Raw genomic sequence first — 17618 nt, forward strand, 5'->3', positions numbered from 1 at the left:
CTGGGTGGTGCAGCTGTTTAGCACCTGCCTTTGGCCCAGGGCACGATCCTGGAGACCCGGGATCAAGTCCCACATCGGGCTCCCTGCGAGGAGCCTGCTTCTCCCTCTGCCTGTGTCTCTGCCTCTCTCTCTCTCATGAATAAATAAAATCTTAAATTAAAAAAAAAAAGGAAATTCAGGCATTAAAAAAATCCCCACACCTATTGTGAGGAAGCGAATGGCACAACCCTGGGTCAGCAGCAAAGCTTTCTGTGTTGCTGTTTGTTGGTAAAACACACCCCTGGGAAAAAGCCTGACCATGCTGGGAGAACTTCAGGATAATTGGATAAATGTGTTAAGTACCAAACTTCTATGGGGTAAAGATCATGCCTAGGCTCTGTAGTCAACTGCCCAGCTGGTGTACTTTGCTTAAGGTTATGAGAAAAGACTTGCTATTTTGTGAATCCCAGAAAGAACACTAACTGACATCATCACACCCCAGGGCAGATGTTTTAAGATCCAGTTTCAGTGTAGAGACCTACTCAGTGGCTTGGTACAGCTATTGGAAGTGAGAGCTTACAACTCCCCAGCTTGTCAAGAGACGTGGTCAGGTTTGATAAGATACTAGAAGATTTCGGCAAGACTTTCCGTATGCCTAAAAGCTACTGGAGAACACTCACACCTACTTTCCGGAACATACAACTACTGATACACAGAAACAGTAACTTAACGGAATGAGGGTATAGTCACAAGAAAAGTAAAGATCAGTCTCAACTGCCATCTAATGACCTTTCCACAGTCTGATTGTTCCTGCTTCTGAGGAGCCAGCTCTATGTCTGAAGGGAAGATAGAATTTGTGGGACATCACAGGGCTTACTTATACTCTCATTCCTGGAAGAAAGTGCTGGCGCCCTTAGGGCTGCCCAGGACCCGGGAGGAAGCACAAAACCAGCGCAGGCCCAGGGCCCAACTCTGACTGCAGGGGGCGGCACGTCTACTTGGGCTCCCACTCACTGGGTCACCTTGGAAGTCACTTCTACCCCGAGCTTACTCGCAAGATACCAGAGTCCTCAGCATTACTGAAGACACGCAGACCTAAGTGTGTAATTCAAGAAGCAGGGCAGTAACGGGCGCCGTCGTAGGGGAAGGAAAGGCTCCCGCCAAACCCCGACGCTGCCAGTCGGCGACTCGGCTCTGGAGGCTCCCCGGAGGGTGCAGGGCCTTCTCCCGAGCACACCGCATCGGAGTCGGCGGCAGACGCGTCCCAGGCCGCAGGGACCACGCAACCAACCAAACTCCAATGACCTGAAAGGCGACAGCGCGCCCAGGGGCAGCAAGTGCAGCGTCGCCTCCCGCCCGGCCACCGGGGCCACCCTGGCGTTTTCGCAGGCAGCGACGACTGTGCTTCCGTGTCGCTGCTCACGTCGCCCAGAACGGGCCCACGAACGACAGCCCGGGTCGTCCCAGCCTGAGCCAGCCGAGGGAAAACGGACCCGGGGCGGCCTCCAGCGGCTCCGCCCCGCGCGCCTGCGCGGAGCGACGCAGCCTCCTGAACCTTCCCCGCTCCCGGCATCCCCCGAGGCTGCGGCGTCTCTCCGCCCCCACCCCCCCCCGCCCCTCCCGCGGCCCGGCATCCTCCGCAGCCCGGCATCCTCTGCGGGGCAAGATGGCCGCGACAGCGACGGCCCCGGAGGTGACGGGGCAGTAGACCGTACGCGCCGCGGCTTTTCCCGAGGGCTGTGCGGGTCCGAAGACGTGAGCTCACAGCCCTGTCCACAGGTGGCCGTGGGGCCGTCCCAGTAATGCCTGGGCCCTGACAGGCAGTCCCAGCATTTCGCAGCCCTGACCTGGAAGCTCCCGGAGGGCTGCAGTGTACGCGCCCCGACGGAGGCAAGCGGCCAGTCAGGCAGGTCCCTTGGTCCCGACGGGCGCGACCCTGAGCACTCCATGCCTGCGGGCGCGGGGAGGCACAGCCTCCCCCAGCGCAGCCACCTGTGCTGGCTGCTCTGCGCTCTCACCTTACAGCTCTGGTGAGGAGAGGCTGAGCGCCGAGGACGGGAAGGGAGGGGGGAGGGGCGAGTCCCTGTCTTCCGGCCTCTGACTTGTGCCTCCCCTCCCCCCCGCGGCTGCAGCCGAGCGGAGGCTCCTGTGAGGGCAGAGAAGCTGTCAGGTGGGTGATGCTGCGCTGATCCGACACTCCCGGGAGCACAGGTGGGACGGGGGGCGCCGCGGCGAAGGAGGGCGCTCAGCTGTGCTGGGAAGTGGGATGGGCAGCATCTTTGGGAGAAATCTTCTCAATGAGGTCTGGGGCCGGCATTTCTCTCCCTCTCTAGTGAGCACCTCAAATCTGCCTTGCTGGCTGGTGGAAGAGTTTGTGGTGGCAGAGGAATGTGCACCGTGTTCTAGTTTTCGGGCCGTGAGTATTCGTTCTCTCTCCGTCTCAGTGTGCCGCTGCATCGTCCTCCTGTAGCAGCCTCAATGTCCACACCTGAACCTGTTTTTCCTCTGAAAACGTGCCCTTTCCTAAGTGAATGGGAGTATTTGGGTAATAATCATGTTCATTTTTTTAAAAAGATCTCATGGGGGGGGTCGCCTGAATGGCTCAGTCAGTTGAGCCTCTGACTTGGGGGGTGATTTCTCAAGGTCCTGCCCCTCCCCTCGCTCGTGTGTCCTCACTCTCTCTAGATTAAGAAAGAAATCTTTAAAGATTTTTTAAAAAACCTGTAATTAGGGCAGCCTGGGTGGCTCAGTGGTTTAGCGCCGCCTTCAGCCCAGGGTGTGGATCTGGAGACCCAGGATCGAGTCCCATGTCGGGCTCCTTGCATAGAGCCTGCTTCTCCCTCTGCCTATGCCTGTGGCTCTTTCTCTGTGTCTCTCATGAATGAATAAATAAATAAGATCTTAAAAAAAAACCCAAACCTGTAATTATTCCAGATGGGTTTTTAAAGGTTTTGTTTGAGAAAAAGAGAGCATAAGCCTGGGGGAAGGGCAGAGAAAGAGGGAGAAGCAGACTCCTGATCAGGGAGCAGCCCATTGCCAGGCTGGATCCCAGGATCCCAAGATCATAACCTGAGCCGAAGACAGATGCCCATCCAACTGAGCCACCCAGGTACCCCTAAAATCTTGTTTTTAAGTCAGTTCTACACCAACGTGGGGCTCAAACTCAACCCAGAAATCAAGAGACGCATGCTCCATGGGCTGAACCAGCCAGGCACCCCAGTCATGATAATTTTTAATCCAGTAGGCCCTGGAACCTGTCCCTGCACCTCCTAGACTATTGCTCAAGTGTCCTTTCCTGACATGTGCTTTGATCCCTTTTTCCTGACAGAAAACCACCCCTGAGTGTGGCTCCACGGGGTACGTGGAGAAAATCACATGCAGCTCTTCTAAGAGGAATGAATTCAAAAGGCAAGTGCTGTTTTTCATCTTGTAACCTCCTACATCACCTCTTGTTCTCATGATTTTAGGGAGACTAATAGTCCTACATCTTCCTTTCTGTCTAGGGTAGCATGGCATATTGGAAGAGGGGGGAACCAAAGTATTTAAACCCAAGTCCCAGCTCTACTTCTCAGCACTTCGTCATTGGTTTTATTTTCTCATCACTAGATTTGATTAATACCAGCTCTGTTTACCTCACTAGAAAATAAATTGTAGATATATTTGAGTGGGGTTTGTTTAGGGTAAACATGTTAGAAGGCTGACTGTGGCTTCCTCTGTTCTCAGGTATATCTTGGTTAGGCTTCACTAGAAGGGAGATTGGAGGGAGTGGTGGTCCAGCCTTCCCTGGGAATAACTGTCTCTTCCTGCTCTTAGCTGTCGTTCAGCTCTGATGGAACAACACTTATTCTGGAAATTTGAAGGGGCTGTCGTGGGTGTGGCCTTGGTCTTCGCTTGCCTTGTCATCGTTCGTCAGCGACAGCTGGACAGAAAAGCTCTGGAAAAGGTCCGGAAGCAAATCGAGTCCATATAGCTACCTCCCACTCTTCAATGGGGTCTAAGAGATTATATCTCAGAAACAGACAGAATGAATGGATTTGTGCCCCTCCTTCTTAGGAACCTGTGGTGGTACCACCTTCTCTATCTCTTGTTTAGATCATTAATGAGCAAAATATAAATAGTTTTTTTCTCTATTATAATTTGGTTTAAAAAAATAATAATAATTTGGTTTGGGACAGGAAGTCCTGGCGGCAGAAATGAGATAGCAACCTTCAACCCCAGTTTACCAACTACCTATCTTCTTCTTCTACTTATTTAAAACTTTCAAGATGTAATTCCAGGAAAAAAGTTTATTCCTCAGCCCAAACTTCTGTTTTCCCTCAACCCTAACCACCCCCAAAAATAAAATTGCAGATGTATAACAAAGTATCTGCAATGACTGGTTATATAGCCTGGGCCTTGAGTACAGACCCTAAGGGTGTCCTGAAATGATTCAGACCCCTGGGGGAACCTGGACTCCTTACTGTGGTTGGGATGTGTCCAGCTCACATCTCATCTGCATGCAGGACAGTCCTGATGTGCCCACCAGGGCCCGTCTTCCCTCCCATCTTCTCAAGCAGGGTCCTTGTTGAGCCATTTACATCCTTCGTCCTAGGTGGCCCCTCCAATCTGGACTCTACCACCGTGGTCTCCAAATTTTCTATCATGTCCTTATGAGTCAGGATATTTCTAGAAATTACTGGAAAGTGAAAGAAAAATGGCAGTAGTAGAGTGCTTCCTTGGTGGGGGAATCCTAGACAGGACCTCCCTTCCACATCTTGACCACCCTGGGAAAGTAGCCCTGCCTCTGCTTTACCTCCATGAGGCTGGTAATCCTCAGAACCAGCTTCCCGGAGACCCTGTAAGGGGCTGACACTGGGCAGGACGATGAGAGCCAGAGAAAAAAGAAGGATCTGGAGAAAGCAAAAGGACACTTGAGCTGTGGAGACACTAATGGAAGGAACCTAAGGGCAGAACGAACAAAGGGCAGTTGGAATCATCAGGGATGGGAAGGTGAGTATGGTTGGGACTGGGGGTGTCAGGATGGAAGTGTGGCAGAAGATGGTGGAAGTAGGGGGAGACAGGAAGTAGACAGTACCAGAACACAGGTGCTGGTCTGAGCAGCTTTGTTGGACGTTTGGGCAATGAGCGTCTGCAGCTGGCGGAGCTGAGTTACCAGGGAGCTAGAGAAGGATGAATAAAGAGTAAGCTCCCCTGGGGGCTGGAGCACAGGAATGGTGCCCCCATGTGCCACATACCCTTTTCCAGGGGTGCACACTATGCTTTCACTTACATGTTGTGCCTCTCCAGCTCCTGGACTTTCTTCTGTAGTTCCTGGTTCTGTGCAGAACAGGCAGCCACCCTAGGGAGTGTGGACAGGTAGGACCGTTTGCAGTCAGGTGGTCCCTGACCTTGCCTTCCTTGGTAAGGAGGGAGGCCCAGACATACCTGCTCTCTAGCCCGTCGATGTACTCCTTCTTCCGACGCCGACTGTCCTGAGCTGACTGCTTGTTCCGGATCTTCCTCCTGATCTTCTTAAGGACCCTCTCCTCTGCCTGAGGGCCCAAAGTGTGTCAGTCCTGGGCCCTTAACCTCCCTCAACTACCCCTTAACCTTGTAATACTGGCTCTTTCAGAGGCCACAATGAGACAGGTTGGGGTTGGGACTGGGAGGCCCTTTGGGGAAGCATGTTACCTTGGTGAGGGGCAGGTGAGTGGGCAGGGAAACCCCTTCCTGTCCCAGCAGACGCTTCTCCTCCTCTGTAAGGAACACGGTTTGACAAGGCAGCTGGTAGAGTAGAGAGCAGGGAAGGTAGATGAGAGGTGGAGAGGGTCTTCCCTTTTCTGGCATCCAAGGCCACACACCCCTGTATGCCTTTTGGAGAATTTCCCGTTTGCACTTAGGAGTAAATAACCATGAAGTGAGCGGAGGGAAGGGACCTTAATTCAGACGGGCTCTGGACCAAGCCCAGGGGACCTTCTGGAGCTGTGAAAGGAGACCTTACATCCTCTGCCCCCAGACTCAGGAATTTGGCACCCTGAGCAAACTAAGGAGGGCTTGTTCTGGTCTGCACCTCCCCAGAGCTTAAGGGTATTTGAAGACAGGGAGGAACACACTAAGGTGGGGTTTGCTTAATCTCACAATAAGCAAATGATTCACATTTGGCCATTAACTTCCACTTGGCAGTGTGTTATTCCATCAGGTCAACCTCAGGGAGCTCCCTGGGGGCAGTGGCCCACTTGCCCTCAGGGTCTCGGCTCCACTTTTGAGACTGAAGCTCTGTCTTGTCTCCAAGAACTCCCATGGCCAGCAAACTTAACATCTTCTAGGAACATAGTATGTGGAGCAAGTAGACGACATCTGGGGAACCTGAGCCTGCCCACTGAGTAACCTGGCCTTCTGATACTTTTTTTTTTTTTTTTTTAATATTTTTAATTTATTTATTCAGAGAGAGAGGCAGAGACACAGGCAGAGGGAGAAGCAAGCTCCATGCAGGGAGCCCGACGTGTGACTTGATCCCGGGTCTCCAGGATCACACCCCGGGCTGCAGGCAGTGCTAAACCGCTGCGCTACCGGGGCTGCCCTGATACTCCTTTTTGAAATACTTATGCTTCACTTTCGCTTAAGAGGAATTTGTTTTTGCTTTTGACTCCTGATGGTCTTTGGCTTTTAACCAAACCATTTCTTGACTTCTTGCCTTTTCTTGATGATCCCTTCTTGCTCTCCTGAAGCCACAAATTCCCCAGTGTTTTGATGGAAAGCCTAGAAATATCAGACTTTTTAGGGTCCCTTGATTCTGAGTTGCTTGGCTTCCACTCTGGTCTCAGCTTCAAGCACAGCCTGGCCGAGAGCTGAGAATCTGTTCCCTGTTTCACACACAAGCAGTTCTTCCCAGTGACTCTTGGTTGACAGTGACCTGAGCAAGACCCCTGCTCACTCCCACTGCAGGAACCAATGTGGTGCACAGTTCCAGTGGAAATGATGGCACTTGCTTCTCCTATACCTTGTTTCTCGTAGCCGGCTGGATTCCCAGGCAGCCTGTTCATGTCCTAACCCAAAGCTGAAACAATGGCTGGCTGTGGCTGAGCAAACTGCACACAAGGTCTGGGCTTTCTTCCAGGCCCTATCCCCAGATTCCGTGACCTAACTTTCTCCTTAACTGAGTCGTCACCACCACACCCCCAAGGGCTTCTGTCTCCCTTGTCCTTTCCTGCTCTTAAAGTTGCTCATGCCACTTTGATGTTCAGGCCCGTTGACATGAAAAATTGGAGCAAAGAGTTTAGCATCAGTTTCTCCCTCTCTCAAGCCCTTTCCCACCTGTGTGGGTACATATCTTTGTACCTGGGAGTACTGGATCCAGCTGACTGAAGACTCACCAGGGTGGCAGGAGGCACTGGGTTCACACTGCCTGCTCTGGGCAGGGTGTGAGTGTGAGCATCAAGGGGCAGCTCGCAGACCATGCAAGCCTCAGGCACTGGAAGTGGTGGGTTCCACTGATCTGAGGGAGACACAGGTGACCAGGAGAAAGGAGATGAAGGGCCTCGGAGAGGCACAGGTTGGGGAAACCCCTTAGCCCAAGGACTAGGGCTGGACCTGAAAGGCCAGTGTCTCCTTCCCACAAAGAACACTGACCTAGGTGGACAGAGATGAGCCGCCCAGGTGGCCCTTCCATCCTCTGCAAAACCCCTGCCTCAAAGACAACCTCACAGACAGCAGGGGAACTGGGTGCCTTGGGGGCACGAGGACCATCAGGATGGCCAGGGTCCTCCGAGATTCCACTGTCACTGCCAGGAGATGCTTGTGAGCAGTACACTTCATTGGGGTCGATGAAAAGCTTCAGAAAATCTTCGGGCTCACTCTCTTGAAGGCCCTACAGAAGGAGAGAGTTGTGGAGTGCCACCTGACCCCAGACCCAGATTCGCCGCGGCCCTGGACAGCCCAGCCCCACCTGCGCTGTCACACTCACATTGCCTGGCAGCCCCTGCTCAGGGGTCCCGGGAGCCTCTGCATGGGGGCAGGGGGGCCCCAGCTCCAGGAAGGCCCCTGCCGAGAAGACCTCTTCTGGGGGCTCCAGCCACTGGTCCAGCAGGCCTGGGGCTCGGAAGTCCATTCTGCGGGCAGAGCTGCAGGAAGGTGAGGGCGGCCTGCCTACCGAGCGGCTGATTCCCCCTCCTTCCCTTCACCCTTTCCTCACCTGCCACCGGGGGTCTCGTCTCGGGCCTTCTCTCCGCTTCAGACTTGGGGGCCGACTGCCGCCCCGGCCCTGCCCTGCCCTGCCCTCCCCACCCCTCTGCAGCCCGCCGGCAGCCTTTCTTCCCTCCAGGATCTCGCATCCTGGACCTGCCCAGCCAAGCCCCGCCCCCGGCCTGACCCCTGGACCGCGAAGTGGGGGGTTGGGAGCCTGGACGTCCGCCAACCGGACTTCAGGAAAGCACGGGCCGCCCCGCCCTTTGCGTCCGTTTCTCCTAGCGACAGCAAATCTTCCTGAGGGGTTGGGCTCTTCGGGAAAGGACGGCGATGACTGTGGCCGCAGCGTACGAAGCGCCGGCCGTCACTGGTGTCAAAAGCAGCTCACAGGCTGGAAAACAAAACCGGAAAACCGCGCGACCGGATCGCTGGAGACTCGCGCAAGCATCTCCTCCCCCACCCCAGGAGCTCTTTCCACTCGAGCTTGATTGGACGCAAGAGGTTTAAGGGGCAGCGCGTGGAGCCAATAGGAGTGCCGTGTCGGGGCAGGCTGCGCGCTGACTGGTCGGGCAGCCGCCGGGGAGGATCCGCGAGCCCGAGGGCAGGTGCTGGGAGCGGATACAACCTCCGCCAGGCTGACTGACCTGTCGGCCCGACTGGAGCTCCCAGGACTCTGCTAACTGGCAGGAGCCAGGGGCTGGGAGCCCAGAGGATAACGGCCGCCGAGGTTGGTGCAGGAATTCGTCCTACTGTTTGCATGTCATGTCCTACATCTGTCGAGCTCGACAGTGGCGTCCCCTATTTAACACCACGCGACCCTGGGGCAAGGAGCGTTTCCCCAGCCTGACCGGTGAGGACACAGAGCCGGGACACCGACGGGCCAGGAACTCACTTGAGATGCAGTCGTGCAGCTGCTCTCAGGGAAAAAGGCAGGAAAGTCTGGGGTGTGGATCCAGAATTCAAATTGGTATTCTCGTAAAATGCGCACGTGCTGAGAATAAAGACAGGAACAGGACTTAGTATTTATTGAGTGACCATTAGTATGCTCACATTACTCACACAGTTTCCATAGGAAGTCATAGCTGGAAGACAGAAATGACTTTTTCAAGGTTATTCCGTAAGTAGAGCTAGGGTTTGGAGGCCTGAGCTCACATTGTTTGCACTCTGCTATCTTGCTGGGGTTTTCTCAGATTTCCTGCTCATCTTCCTGCATTCCTGCCCAAGGACTGAGGAGACAAGGTAGGCTTCCTGGATTGATGCAGAGTTCTAAGGAAAGCTGGAGCTGTCCTTGCGGAGATCTTTCCTAGAGCAACACAGGCCTCAAGGGGCTTCCTACAGGTTGCGTTGGCAGAGATGATTATGTGGAAAATAGAATCTGCTTACATTAATTAGAACTGAATGGCATCACTTTTTTAAATTTTTATTTATTTATGAGAGACAAGGAGAGAGAGAGAGAGCGCAGAGACATAGGCAGAAAGAGGCAGGCTCCATGGAGGAGCCCGACGTGGGACTCAATCCTGGGACTCCAGGATCATGCCCTGGGCCAAAGGCAGGTGCTCAACCGCTGAGCCACCCAGGTGTCCTGGCATCATCATCTTCTAGTACGACTTCTCTTTCGTCTGCTTTATCAAATTCCTGAGAAGGAGAATGACTTGCTTAAGATCACACATCAAATTAAAGTAGATGGGTGCATGGCTGGTTCAGTTAGTGGAACATGCGGCTTTTGATCTCAGGGTTGTGAATTCAAGCTCCACGTTGGGCATTGACCTTATTTAAAAATAAAAATTAAGGGATGCCTGGTGGCTCAGCAATTGAGCTTTGCTTTTGGCTCAGGGCGTGATCTTGGAGTTCAGGGATCAAGTCCCACATACGGCTATCTCTGTCTCTCATGAATAAATAAAATCTTCTATAATTTTTTTTCTTTTTTAAATTTTTTTTTTTTTTTTTTTATGATAGTCACAGAGAGAGAGAGAGAGGCGCAGAGACACAGGCAGAGGGAGAAGCAGGCTCCATGCACCGGGAGCCCGACGTGGGATTCGATCCCGGGCCTCCAGGATCGCGCCCTGGGCCAAAGGCAGGCGCCAAACCGCTGCGCCACCCAGGGATCCCATAATTTTTTTTTTTTTTTAAAGGAACACATAGGGGCAGCCCGGGTGGCTCAGCGGTTTAGCGCCACCTTCAGTCCAGGGCGTGATACTGGAGACCCAGGATCAATACCCACGTCAGGCTCCCTGCATGGAGCCTGCTTCTCCCTCTGCCTGTTGTCTCTGCCTCTCTCTCTCTCTCTCTGTGTATTCTCATGAATAAATAAATAAAATCTTTTAAAAAAAATAACACATAAAAATTAATATTAAAAAAACCAAATTGAGGTACCTGGGTGGCTCAGTCAGTTAAATGACTTTTGAATTTCAGCTTAGGGGATCCCTGGGTGGCTCAGTGACTTAGTGCCGCCTTCAGCCCAGGGCATGATCCTGGGGACTGGGAATCGAGTCCCGTGTCGGGCTCCCTGCATGATGCCTGCTTCTCCCTCTGCCTGTGTCTCTGCCTCTCTGTGTCTCTCATAAATAAATAAATAAAATCTTTAAAAAAAATGAATTTCAGCTCAGGCATGTTCTCCAGGTTCTAGGATCCACCCCGAGTTGGGGTCTGTAATTAATGGGAGACTACTTCAGGATTCTCCCTCTCCCTCTGACCCTCCCTCTGTTTTTTTTTTTTTTTCTCTCTCAAATAAATAAAACCTTTAAAAACAAAAACAACCAAATTAAGGTACAGCTGAGACAAGTACCCAGGTGTCCTGTCCTGTCTCCCAGTCCATGATTCCTTGTTAATGCTACTAGTTTTCAATAATCTTAAGGAGCACCTGGGTGACTCTTGGTTTCCACTTGGGTCATGATCTTCAGGTCTTGGGATCAATCCCTATATCAGGCTCTGTGCTCAGCATGGAGTCTGCTTGAGATTCTCTCTCCCTTTCCTTCTGCCCCTCCCAGTCATGCTGTCTATCTCTCTAAAATAAATAAATAAATAAATAAATCTTTTAAAAATAATAATCTTAAAAGCATAATTTGCCATAAACCATAGCGTGCATAATATTCTCAAATAATTTGGAGTTTTCTCCTTAAAAATTTATTTATTTATTTATTTGAGAGAGAGAAAGCACAAGCAGTGGGGAGGGGCAGAGGGATAGGGAGAAGCAGACTCCTTGCTGAGCAGGAAGCCCAATGATGTGGGGCTGGGGCTGGATCTCTGGGAGCAGATGCTCAACCAAGTGAGGCATCCCCAGAGGTTCCTCTTTTTTTTTTTATTTATTTTTAATTTTTGATAGTCACACACACAGAGAGAGAGAGAGGCAGAGACACAGGCTCCATGCACCGGGAGCCCGACGTGGGATTCGATCCTGGGTCTCCAGGATCGCGCCCTGGGCCAAAAGCAGGCGCCAAACCGCTGCACCACCCAGGGATCCCCCCAGAGGTTCCTCTTAACACTAATTTTTATGTTTAAGAGCTTGAGGGACACCTGGGTGGCTCAGTGGTTGAGCGGCTGCCTTTGGCTCACGTGATTTTGGAGTTCCATGATTGAGTCCCACATTGGGCTCCCTGCATGGAGCCTGCTTCTCTTTCTGCCTGTCTCTGCCTCTCTCTGTGTCTCTCACGAATAAACAAATAGAATTGTAAAAAAAAAAAAAAAAAAAAGCTTGGAACAGCGATGAATTCTTTTTTCGGCAATAATAATTATTAAATGATGGTACAGTTCTTTCCCATTTCACTTACAACCTAATCTTAAGAGTCCTATCTGATTACTTTCTCCTGGACTCTCCCTCAAGAAGTGCTCCCATTCTCACTTAAGGAAGTTGCTGGCCTCTGTTCCCAGAGCCTTAGAGCCATCACTCTGCCTCTTCTTGAGACAAGGTCTTTCTGCCTTTGCAAAGACTAGGCTGAGCCCCCTTCTTAATTTCTTCTTTTATATCCTGCGCTCCCATGCGGTTAGAAGAGGATTCTGATAGCACAGGGAATGTGGGTCAAAAGATCCAGCCTGGGGATCCCTGGGTGGCTCAGCGGTTTAGCACCTGCTTTTGGTCCGGGCGCGATCCTGGAGTCCTGGGATAGGGTCCCACGTCGGTCTCCCGGCATGGAGCCTGCTTCTCCCTCCTCCGTGTCTCTGCCTCTCTCTCTCTCTCTCTCTATGTCTATCATAAATAAATAAATAAATAAATAAATAAATAAATAAATAAATAAATAAATCTATCTTTAAAAACAAACAAACAAACAAACAAAAGATCCAGCCTAAGGAAACAATGAGGATCCTGAGTAGAAAATGATGAAGTTTTGGAATATAGGTGAGGCCCGTAGCCGATGAACAAGAAAGAATTCTTGAGACGTCTTTGGTGCAAAATGGTGGTTTTATTAAACCCCAGGGATGGGACCCGCGGGCAGGAAGAGCTGCTGCCCCAGGCCTGTGAGGGGTGGCTGATTATATACCTCGGAGTTGGGAGGGGTTTGGCGATAGCTTACTCTCTAAGGAATTTTGGAAGCAAGGTTTCCAGGACCTTGAGGGGGCTAGCTGTGGTTGGGAAAAGGTCACTTATTACTGTCTAATAAACTGAGTCATGAGACCCTTCAGATGGATATCGGTGGGCCATGTGCTTGGGGGATGACTGCCAATCTGGATCTTGGGGGGGTTTAGAGACAAAGGAAATTTCTTTTTTTTTTTTAATTTTTATTTATTTATGATAGTCACAGAGAGAGAGAGAGAGAGGCAGAGACACAGGCAGAGGGAGAAGCAGGCTCCATGCACTGGGAGCCGGTCTCCAGGATCGCGCCCTGGGCCAAAGACAGGCGCTAAACTGCTGCGCCACCCAGGGATCCCGGAAATTTCTAAAGGAATTTTTATATGTTAAAGTAGATTTACAGGATCGGGGGGGGGGGGGGGGCTAAGATTGCCTTTGGCCTTAGTAAAGTATGAACATCCAGGCAGTTGAGCCGTAGAGGAACGTCTTCTGTTCCTGTTTGAAGGACTTGTCAATGTGCTTTGTCCTCAGTTCTGTTTCCCCATCAGAAAATGCTTTGGTGCAGGGAGGCCAGGAGAGCAGGGGGAGAGGAGCTGCAGAGTTCAAGGTGACTTTGGAGGCGGGGTAAAAGAGGGGGTCCCAGCAGTCCTGAGCTCAGGCCACTGGTTGCCGAGAAGGGATCCTTCTCAAGAGGTGCCCTCTCTGCCAGTCGGCCTCGTGTTTCTCCCTCGCTGTGAGCGCTGGCGAGCCCAGACAGGAAGAAGTCGGTCTCAGAAGGGAGGCTTTCCCTCTGGCGCCAAGATGCACAGGAGGGGCCTTACAGCCTTCCCTAGACCAGGAAGAAGAGCTCAGCAAGCCGGGCGGAAGATTTGGGAATGCGGGTGGGCCCGGGCTCTGGCCTAGCCCTCGGGCGTCCCAGCTTCCGGCCAGTCGGTCCAGTCCGACCGCCCCGCTGCACCCCAGGCCGGCAGACCCACGCCCCGCCCCCTAGCCGCCCCGCCCCCACCAGGCAGCCTACCGGTCTCGGATTGGTCTTGGGGCACGTCACTCCGGACCTGGACCCGCCCCCCCTGGGGCCGTCATTGGCCCCCGGAGGCGAGGGGGCGGGGCGCGGCGGGGCAGGGTCCCGAGTCGCGTAGGATCCCGGCGGCTGCGGCGGAGGGGCCTCTGGCGAGGTGAGTATGCGACCTCGACTATGCGGGCTGGGCGGCCGGGGGCTGGCCGAGGGCGGGAGGCGCCTGTGACCATCTGCCCGCCGCTCTCCGCTTCGGGCGCGGCGCTGGGCAGACCGGAGCGCGGACGGACCGAGCCCCACACTCGCCCTGCCCAGGTGGCCCACGAAGCGCCCCGCGACAGCTCAGCTCCGTCTGCCGCTTCCTGCGGTGGTCCCCGCCTCTCCTCTCCCGGGAGCACCCAGCTCCAGGTGGAAGGGTAATGAGTCGTCCATACCGCCCCGACGCCGGCTCCCGAAGGGGCTATTTGAAGGGGTGAAGCGTGCGGGGGCCGGGGACCGTTCCCGGTACCGGGGAGCCTGAGTCACACCGGGCTGGAGAGGGTGCAGGTCGGCAGGGTGTGGGAGCTCTCCTCGGCTGACCAGCCCTCCCCTTTGCTTGGCCCCATCTTCAAGTGGCCAATACCCCACTTTGTCTTAGGTGTGACCGTCGTTGGAGCAGCCGCAGCCACCATGGGGCCCTGGGGAGAGCCAGAGCTCCTGGTGTGGCGCCCGGAGGCGGTGGCCTCCGAACCCCCAGGGCCCGTGGGGCTGGAGGTGAAAATGGGGGCCCTGGTGCTGCTGCTGTTGCTGACGCTCCTCTGCAGTCTCGTGCCCATCTGTGTGCTGCGCCGGCCGGGGGCTGGTCCTGAAGCCTTAGGTGAGCCTCTGCTGTCCCTGCTGCCTCCCCAAGCCTGGGGTAGGGAGGGCTCTGGGGCTGAGGATGTCCACCTGAAGAAGGGAAGGTGAGAGTGACCACTGCTTGGGTTGGGCAGTGAGGCTCCAGGGGTGCGTCGCTCACGGGGTCTGTATGCTCCACTCCAGCCTCCCGCCAAAAAGCCTTGAGCCTAGTAAGCTGCTTCGCAGGGGGTGTCTTTCTGGCTACTTGTCTCCTGGACCTACTGCCTGACTACCTGGCTGCCATAGATGAGGCCTTGGCAGCCCTGCACGTGACGGTGAGCCCTTACTGGCTGCATGTGACCCTGTGTGGGTGTGTTCGATCATATACCTGTGGGACAAGTGGCACTTGCAGTGGAGGGCACTCAGCATGGGACCCTCTGAATTGGGGTTTGTAGTTATGGGGCATAACTCTTCTGGGGGTGCTTGCCCTCGCCCCCAATCCCTCTGTGACTGCTGTGCACTCTCTGGAACAGTGAGAGGAGCCTCTTCCCAGGCATGTGACCTACTCTGAGTTTCTTGTCCCAGCCTCCAAAAATCCTCTTCGCCCTCATACCACTTTTCTGAAGGGGTTAGCAACAGAGGGCCCTACAGGCTTCGGAAGGGTGGGAGGCCTGGAGTTCCTAACCACAGAGGCCATAGCCCAAGGAAGTTGGACGTGAAGGTCAAGTACCAGACAGAGGAAAGTCTCATGGGAAAAACTGAGACAATCGTGTGGAGGTGCCAGGAAGGCACCCTGTGCTCTTCCACTTCCTAAAACTGGGGAAGTAACGTGGGATGTACCTTCCGTGACTGTGACTCTGTGTAAGTCTGAACAGCCCCACGAGAGTGGGTTAGGTGGGTAACATGTGGTCCTTTGTGTGTATGTACCTTCATGTCACACTTTGTGTAACCTGCATCAGTGACTCTCGGGGGCGGGGGGGGTGTCTTGCACCTCCTCCACTGGAAGCATGTGGAAACATGTTTGGTTGTCACAACTCCTGGACAGAAGACTTTGTTCTTGCTTTTGGCATCTAATGGGCATCAGCTAGGGATGCAGTTAAACACTCTACTGAGCACAGGACAGCCCTCCAAAATGAATTATCCAACCTAAAATTTTAAATAGTGCTGAGGTTGAGAAACTGGTCTCTGTATAGTACTGTGAGTGACACTATAGTCTGTGTGATTGTGTATTATTCTGTGTTTGCGTAACTGAGTGGCCTGCGTCTATAGGGGATCCTGAGTCTGTACAACTGGGACTCTTCTAGACTGAATTTGACTCCTTTCCCATTCTTGGCCTGTCTCCTGAACTTGCTCCTCTGTCTGCCTGCAGCTCCAGTTCCCCCTACAAGAGTTTATCCTGGCAATGGGCTTCTTCCTAGTCCTGGTGATGGAGCAGATCACACTAGCTTACAAGGAGCAGTCGGGGCCACCACCTCGAGAGGAGACGAGGGCGCTGCTGGGAACGGCAAATGGTGGGCCACAGCACTGGCACGATGGGCCAGGGGTTCCACAGGCAGGTGGAGCTCCAGCAGCCCCCTCAGCCCTGCGTGCCTGCGTACTGGTCTTCTCCCTGGCCCTGCACTCGGTGTTCGAAGGATTGGCAGTGGGGCTGCAGCGAGACCGGGCTCGGGCCATGGAGCTGTGCCTGGCTTTGCTGCTCCACAAGGGTATTCTGGCAGTCAGCTTGTCCCTGCGGCTGCTGCAGAGCCATCTGCGAGCGCAGGTGGTAGCTGGTTGTGGGATCCTCTTCTCATGCATGACACCTCTGGGCATTGGGCTGGGTGCAGCTCTGGCAGAGTCTGCGGGGCCACTGCACCAGCTGGCCCAGTCTGTGCTGGAGGGCATGGCGGCTGGCACCTTTCTCTATATCACCTTCCTGGAAATCCTGCCCCAGGAGCTGGCCGCATCTGAGCAGAGGATCCTCAAGGTCATCCTGCTCCTCGCAGGCTTTGCCCTGCTCACTGGCCTACTCTTCATCCAAGTCTAAGGGCTCCAGGTGCTCTTCCCCAGGGTAAGCAGGAGCGGGGAAGGGAGGTACTGAGGATCCAAGGGTTCTCCGGGAGGTAGGGATGGAGTCTTTGGGACTACCTGACCAATGACAGGGATGTGGTAGACAAGAGCCTGGCCCCAAGGGACTGGGGATAGTCAGGTGACTAAAGATGACTAGTGATTCCTATTGGGGACGACTGCTAGAGTCCAGGGTCAGATACTACATACAGGGCCGAGCTGACACTGGGAAGGCTGCTGTGGGATGGAGGTGTAGAGAAGGCACAGCTCCAAGTCAGCAGTCCTGCGTCTAGCCCAGTTCAGCCCTCTGTCTCTTGAGGTGGAGTGGACTTCTACTACTCTTTCTTAGCTCCTAATCTATCTTCTGCTTCCTTTCTTCCAGGGAACTAGTGCCAAATGGCCTTTTCCTGCCAGTTTTGGTACCTTTTCTGGCTTCTCTATTCCTGCTCACTTCTCTATTTTTAAAGTGCCAAATAAATCCCTTCCCCTTTGTCAGAAAGCACAGTGATGGCCCTGAGCCCTACCTGAGACCTCATGGGAGGGGCCCGGCTTGCTCTTTGTTAGGGGCAGCAATGTTTGCTGAGTTGAGGCTGGCGGGGGTGGTGGCAGAGCTCCTGCGCCCTAGGAGGACGATAGGGACATGGTGCCCCGTGCCCAGGTGATAAATACTGAGCTGCCAAAACTTTTTATATCAGAGGAGCCCAAGGGGAAGGGGGGGAAGGCTCACCCCCGCTATTTTTGGGGAGGGAGGGCTGTGGATAGAGCCATGTTCTCCAGAATCTATTTTACTAACTGACCTGTTTTGGGACTTGTTACCCGAATAAAAGCAGTTTCTATACGTTTGTACAGTGCCTCGGCTCTTTCATCTTGGGCGAGGGGTGGGCACGTGGCCAGTCTGAGAGGCTTGAGTCCCAGTCGTACTATCCCTGCTCTCACGGTTTTCAGGATCCGTAGTCCCCTTCCCTGATGACCCCAAATTTCCCTCTTTTGTTCCTTCCTTCTTCCCGCCCTGTCTCCACCCCTTCCCCTTCCTCTTCCTCCCGGTCTTTCCCTCCCCTGTATCTCGCTCCCCTTCGCGCTCAGAGGCTCCAGATC

At 53.7% G+C, this 17618-nt stretch overlaps 3 protein-coding genes across 7 annotated transcripts; 2 read left to right on the plus strand and 1 right to left on the minus strand.

Annotated features, from left to right (window-relative positions):
* The first annotated feature begins 1032 nt into the window (after positions 1-1032).
* JTB (jumping translocation breakpoint) lies at positions 1033-4344 on the plus strand. Its single transcript, XM_025428874.3, has 5 exons — positions 1033-2009; positions 2112-2149; positions 2313-2395; positions 3308-3387; positions 3793-4344. The coding sequence occupies exons 1-5, from the start codon at positions 1927-1929 to the stop codon at positions 3947-3949; spliced, it is 441 nt and encodes a 146-aa protein (XP_025284659.1). The 5' UTR covers positions 1033-1926; the 3' UTR covers positions 3950-4344.
* CREB3L4 (cAMP responsive element binding protein 3 like 4) lies at positions 4248-8594 on the minus strand. Of its 2 annotated transcripts, none has more exons than XM_049112627.1 (10): positions 8150-8594; positions 7922-8066; positions 7588-7825; positions 7332-7453; positions 5650-5742; positions 5404-5510; positions 5249-5317; positions 5054-5138; positions 4772-4868; positions 4248-4654 (listed from the first exon to the last, which is right to left on the minus strand). In XM_049112627.1, the coding sequence occupies exons 2-10, from the start codon at positions 8063-8065 to the stop codon at positions 4461-4463; spliced, it is 1149 nt and encodes a 382-aa protein (XP_048968584.1). In that variant the 5' UTR covers position 8066; positions 8150-8594; the 3' UTR covers positions 4248-4460. The 2 variants fall into 2 exon arrangements, with proteins under 2 accessions (XP_048968584.1, XP_025284641.1); XM_025428856.3 differs by having other exon boundaries at positions 7922-8078.
* A 5102-nt stretch (positions 8595-13696) lies between these two features.
* On the plus strand, positions 13697-17365 carry SLC39A1 (solute carrier family 39 member 1). 4 transcript variants are annotated; one of them, XM_035719143.2, is made up of 5 exons: positions 13768-13821; positions 13977-14077; positions 14299-14517; positions 14682-14812; positions 15847-17365. In XM_035719143.2, the coding sequence occupies exons 3-5, from the start codon at positions 14331-14333 to the stop codon at positions 16501-16503; spliced, it is 975 nt and encodes a 324-aa protein (XP_035575036.1). In that variant the 5' UTR covers positions 13768-13821; positions 13977-14077; positions 14299-14330; the 3' UTR covers positions 16504-17365. The 4 variants fall into 4 exon arrangements, with proteins under 4 accessions (XP_025284667.1, XP_048968585.1, XP_025284668.1 ...); XM_025428882.3 differs by lacking the exon at positions 13977-14077 and having other exon boundaries at positions 13697-13821; XM_025428883.3 differs by lacking the exon at positions 13977-14077 and having other exon boundaries at positions 13753-13821; positions 14274-14517.
* Positions 17366-17618: the final 253 nt, after the last annotated feature.

Source organism: Canis lupus, chromosome 7 (genome assembly GCF_003254725.2).
Source record: "Canis lupus dingo isolate Sandy chromosome 7, ASM325472v2, whole genome shotgun sequence".
In the NCBI taxonomy this organism is placed as follows: Eukaryota; Metazoa; Chordata; class Mammalia; order Carnivora; family Canidae; genus Canis; species Canis lupus.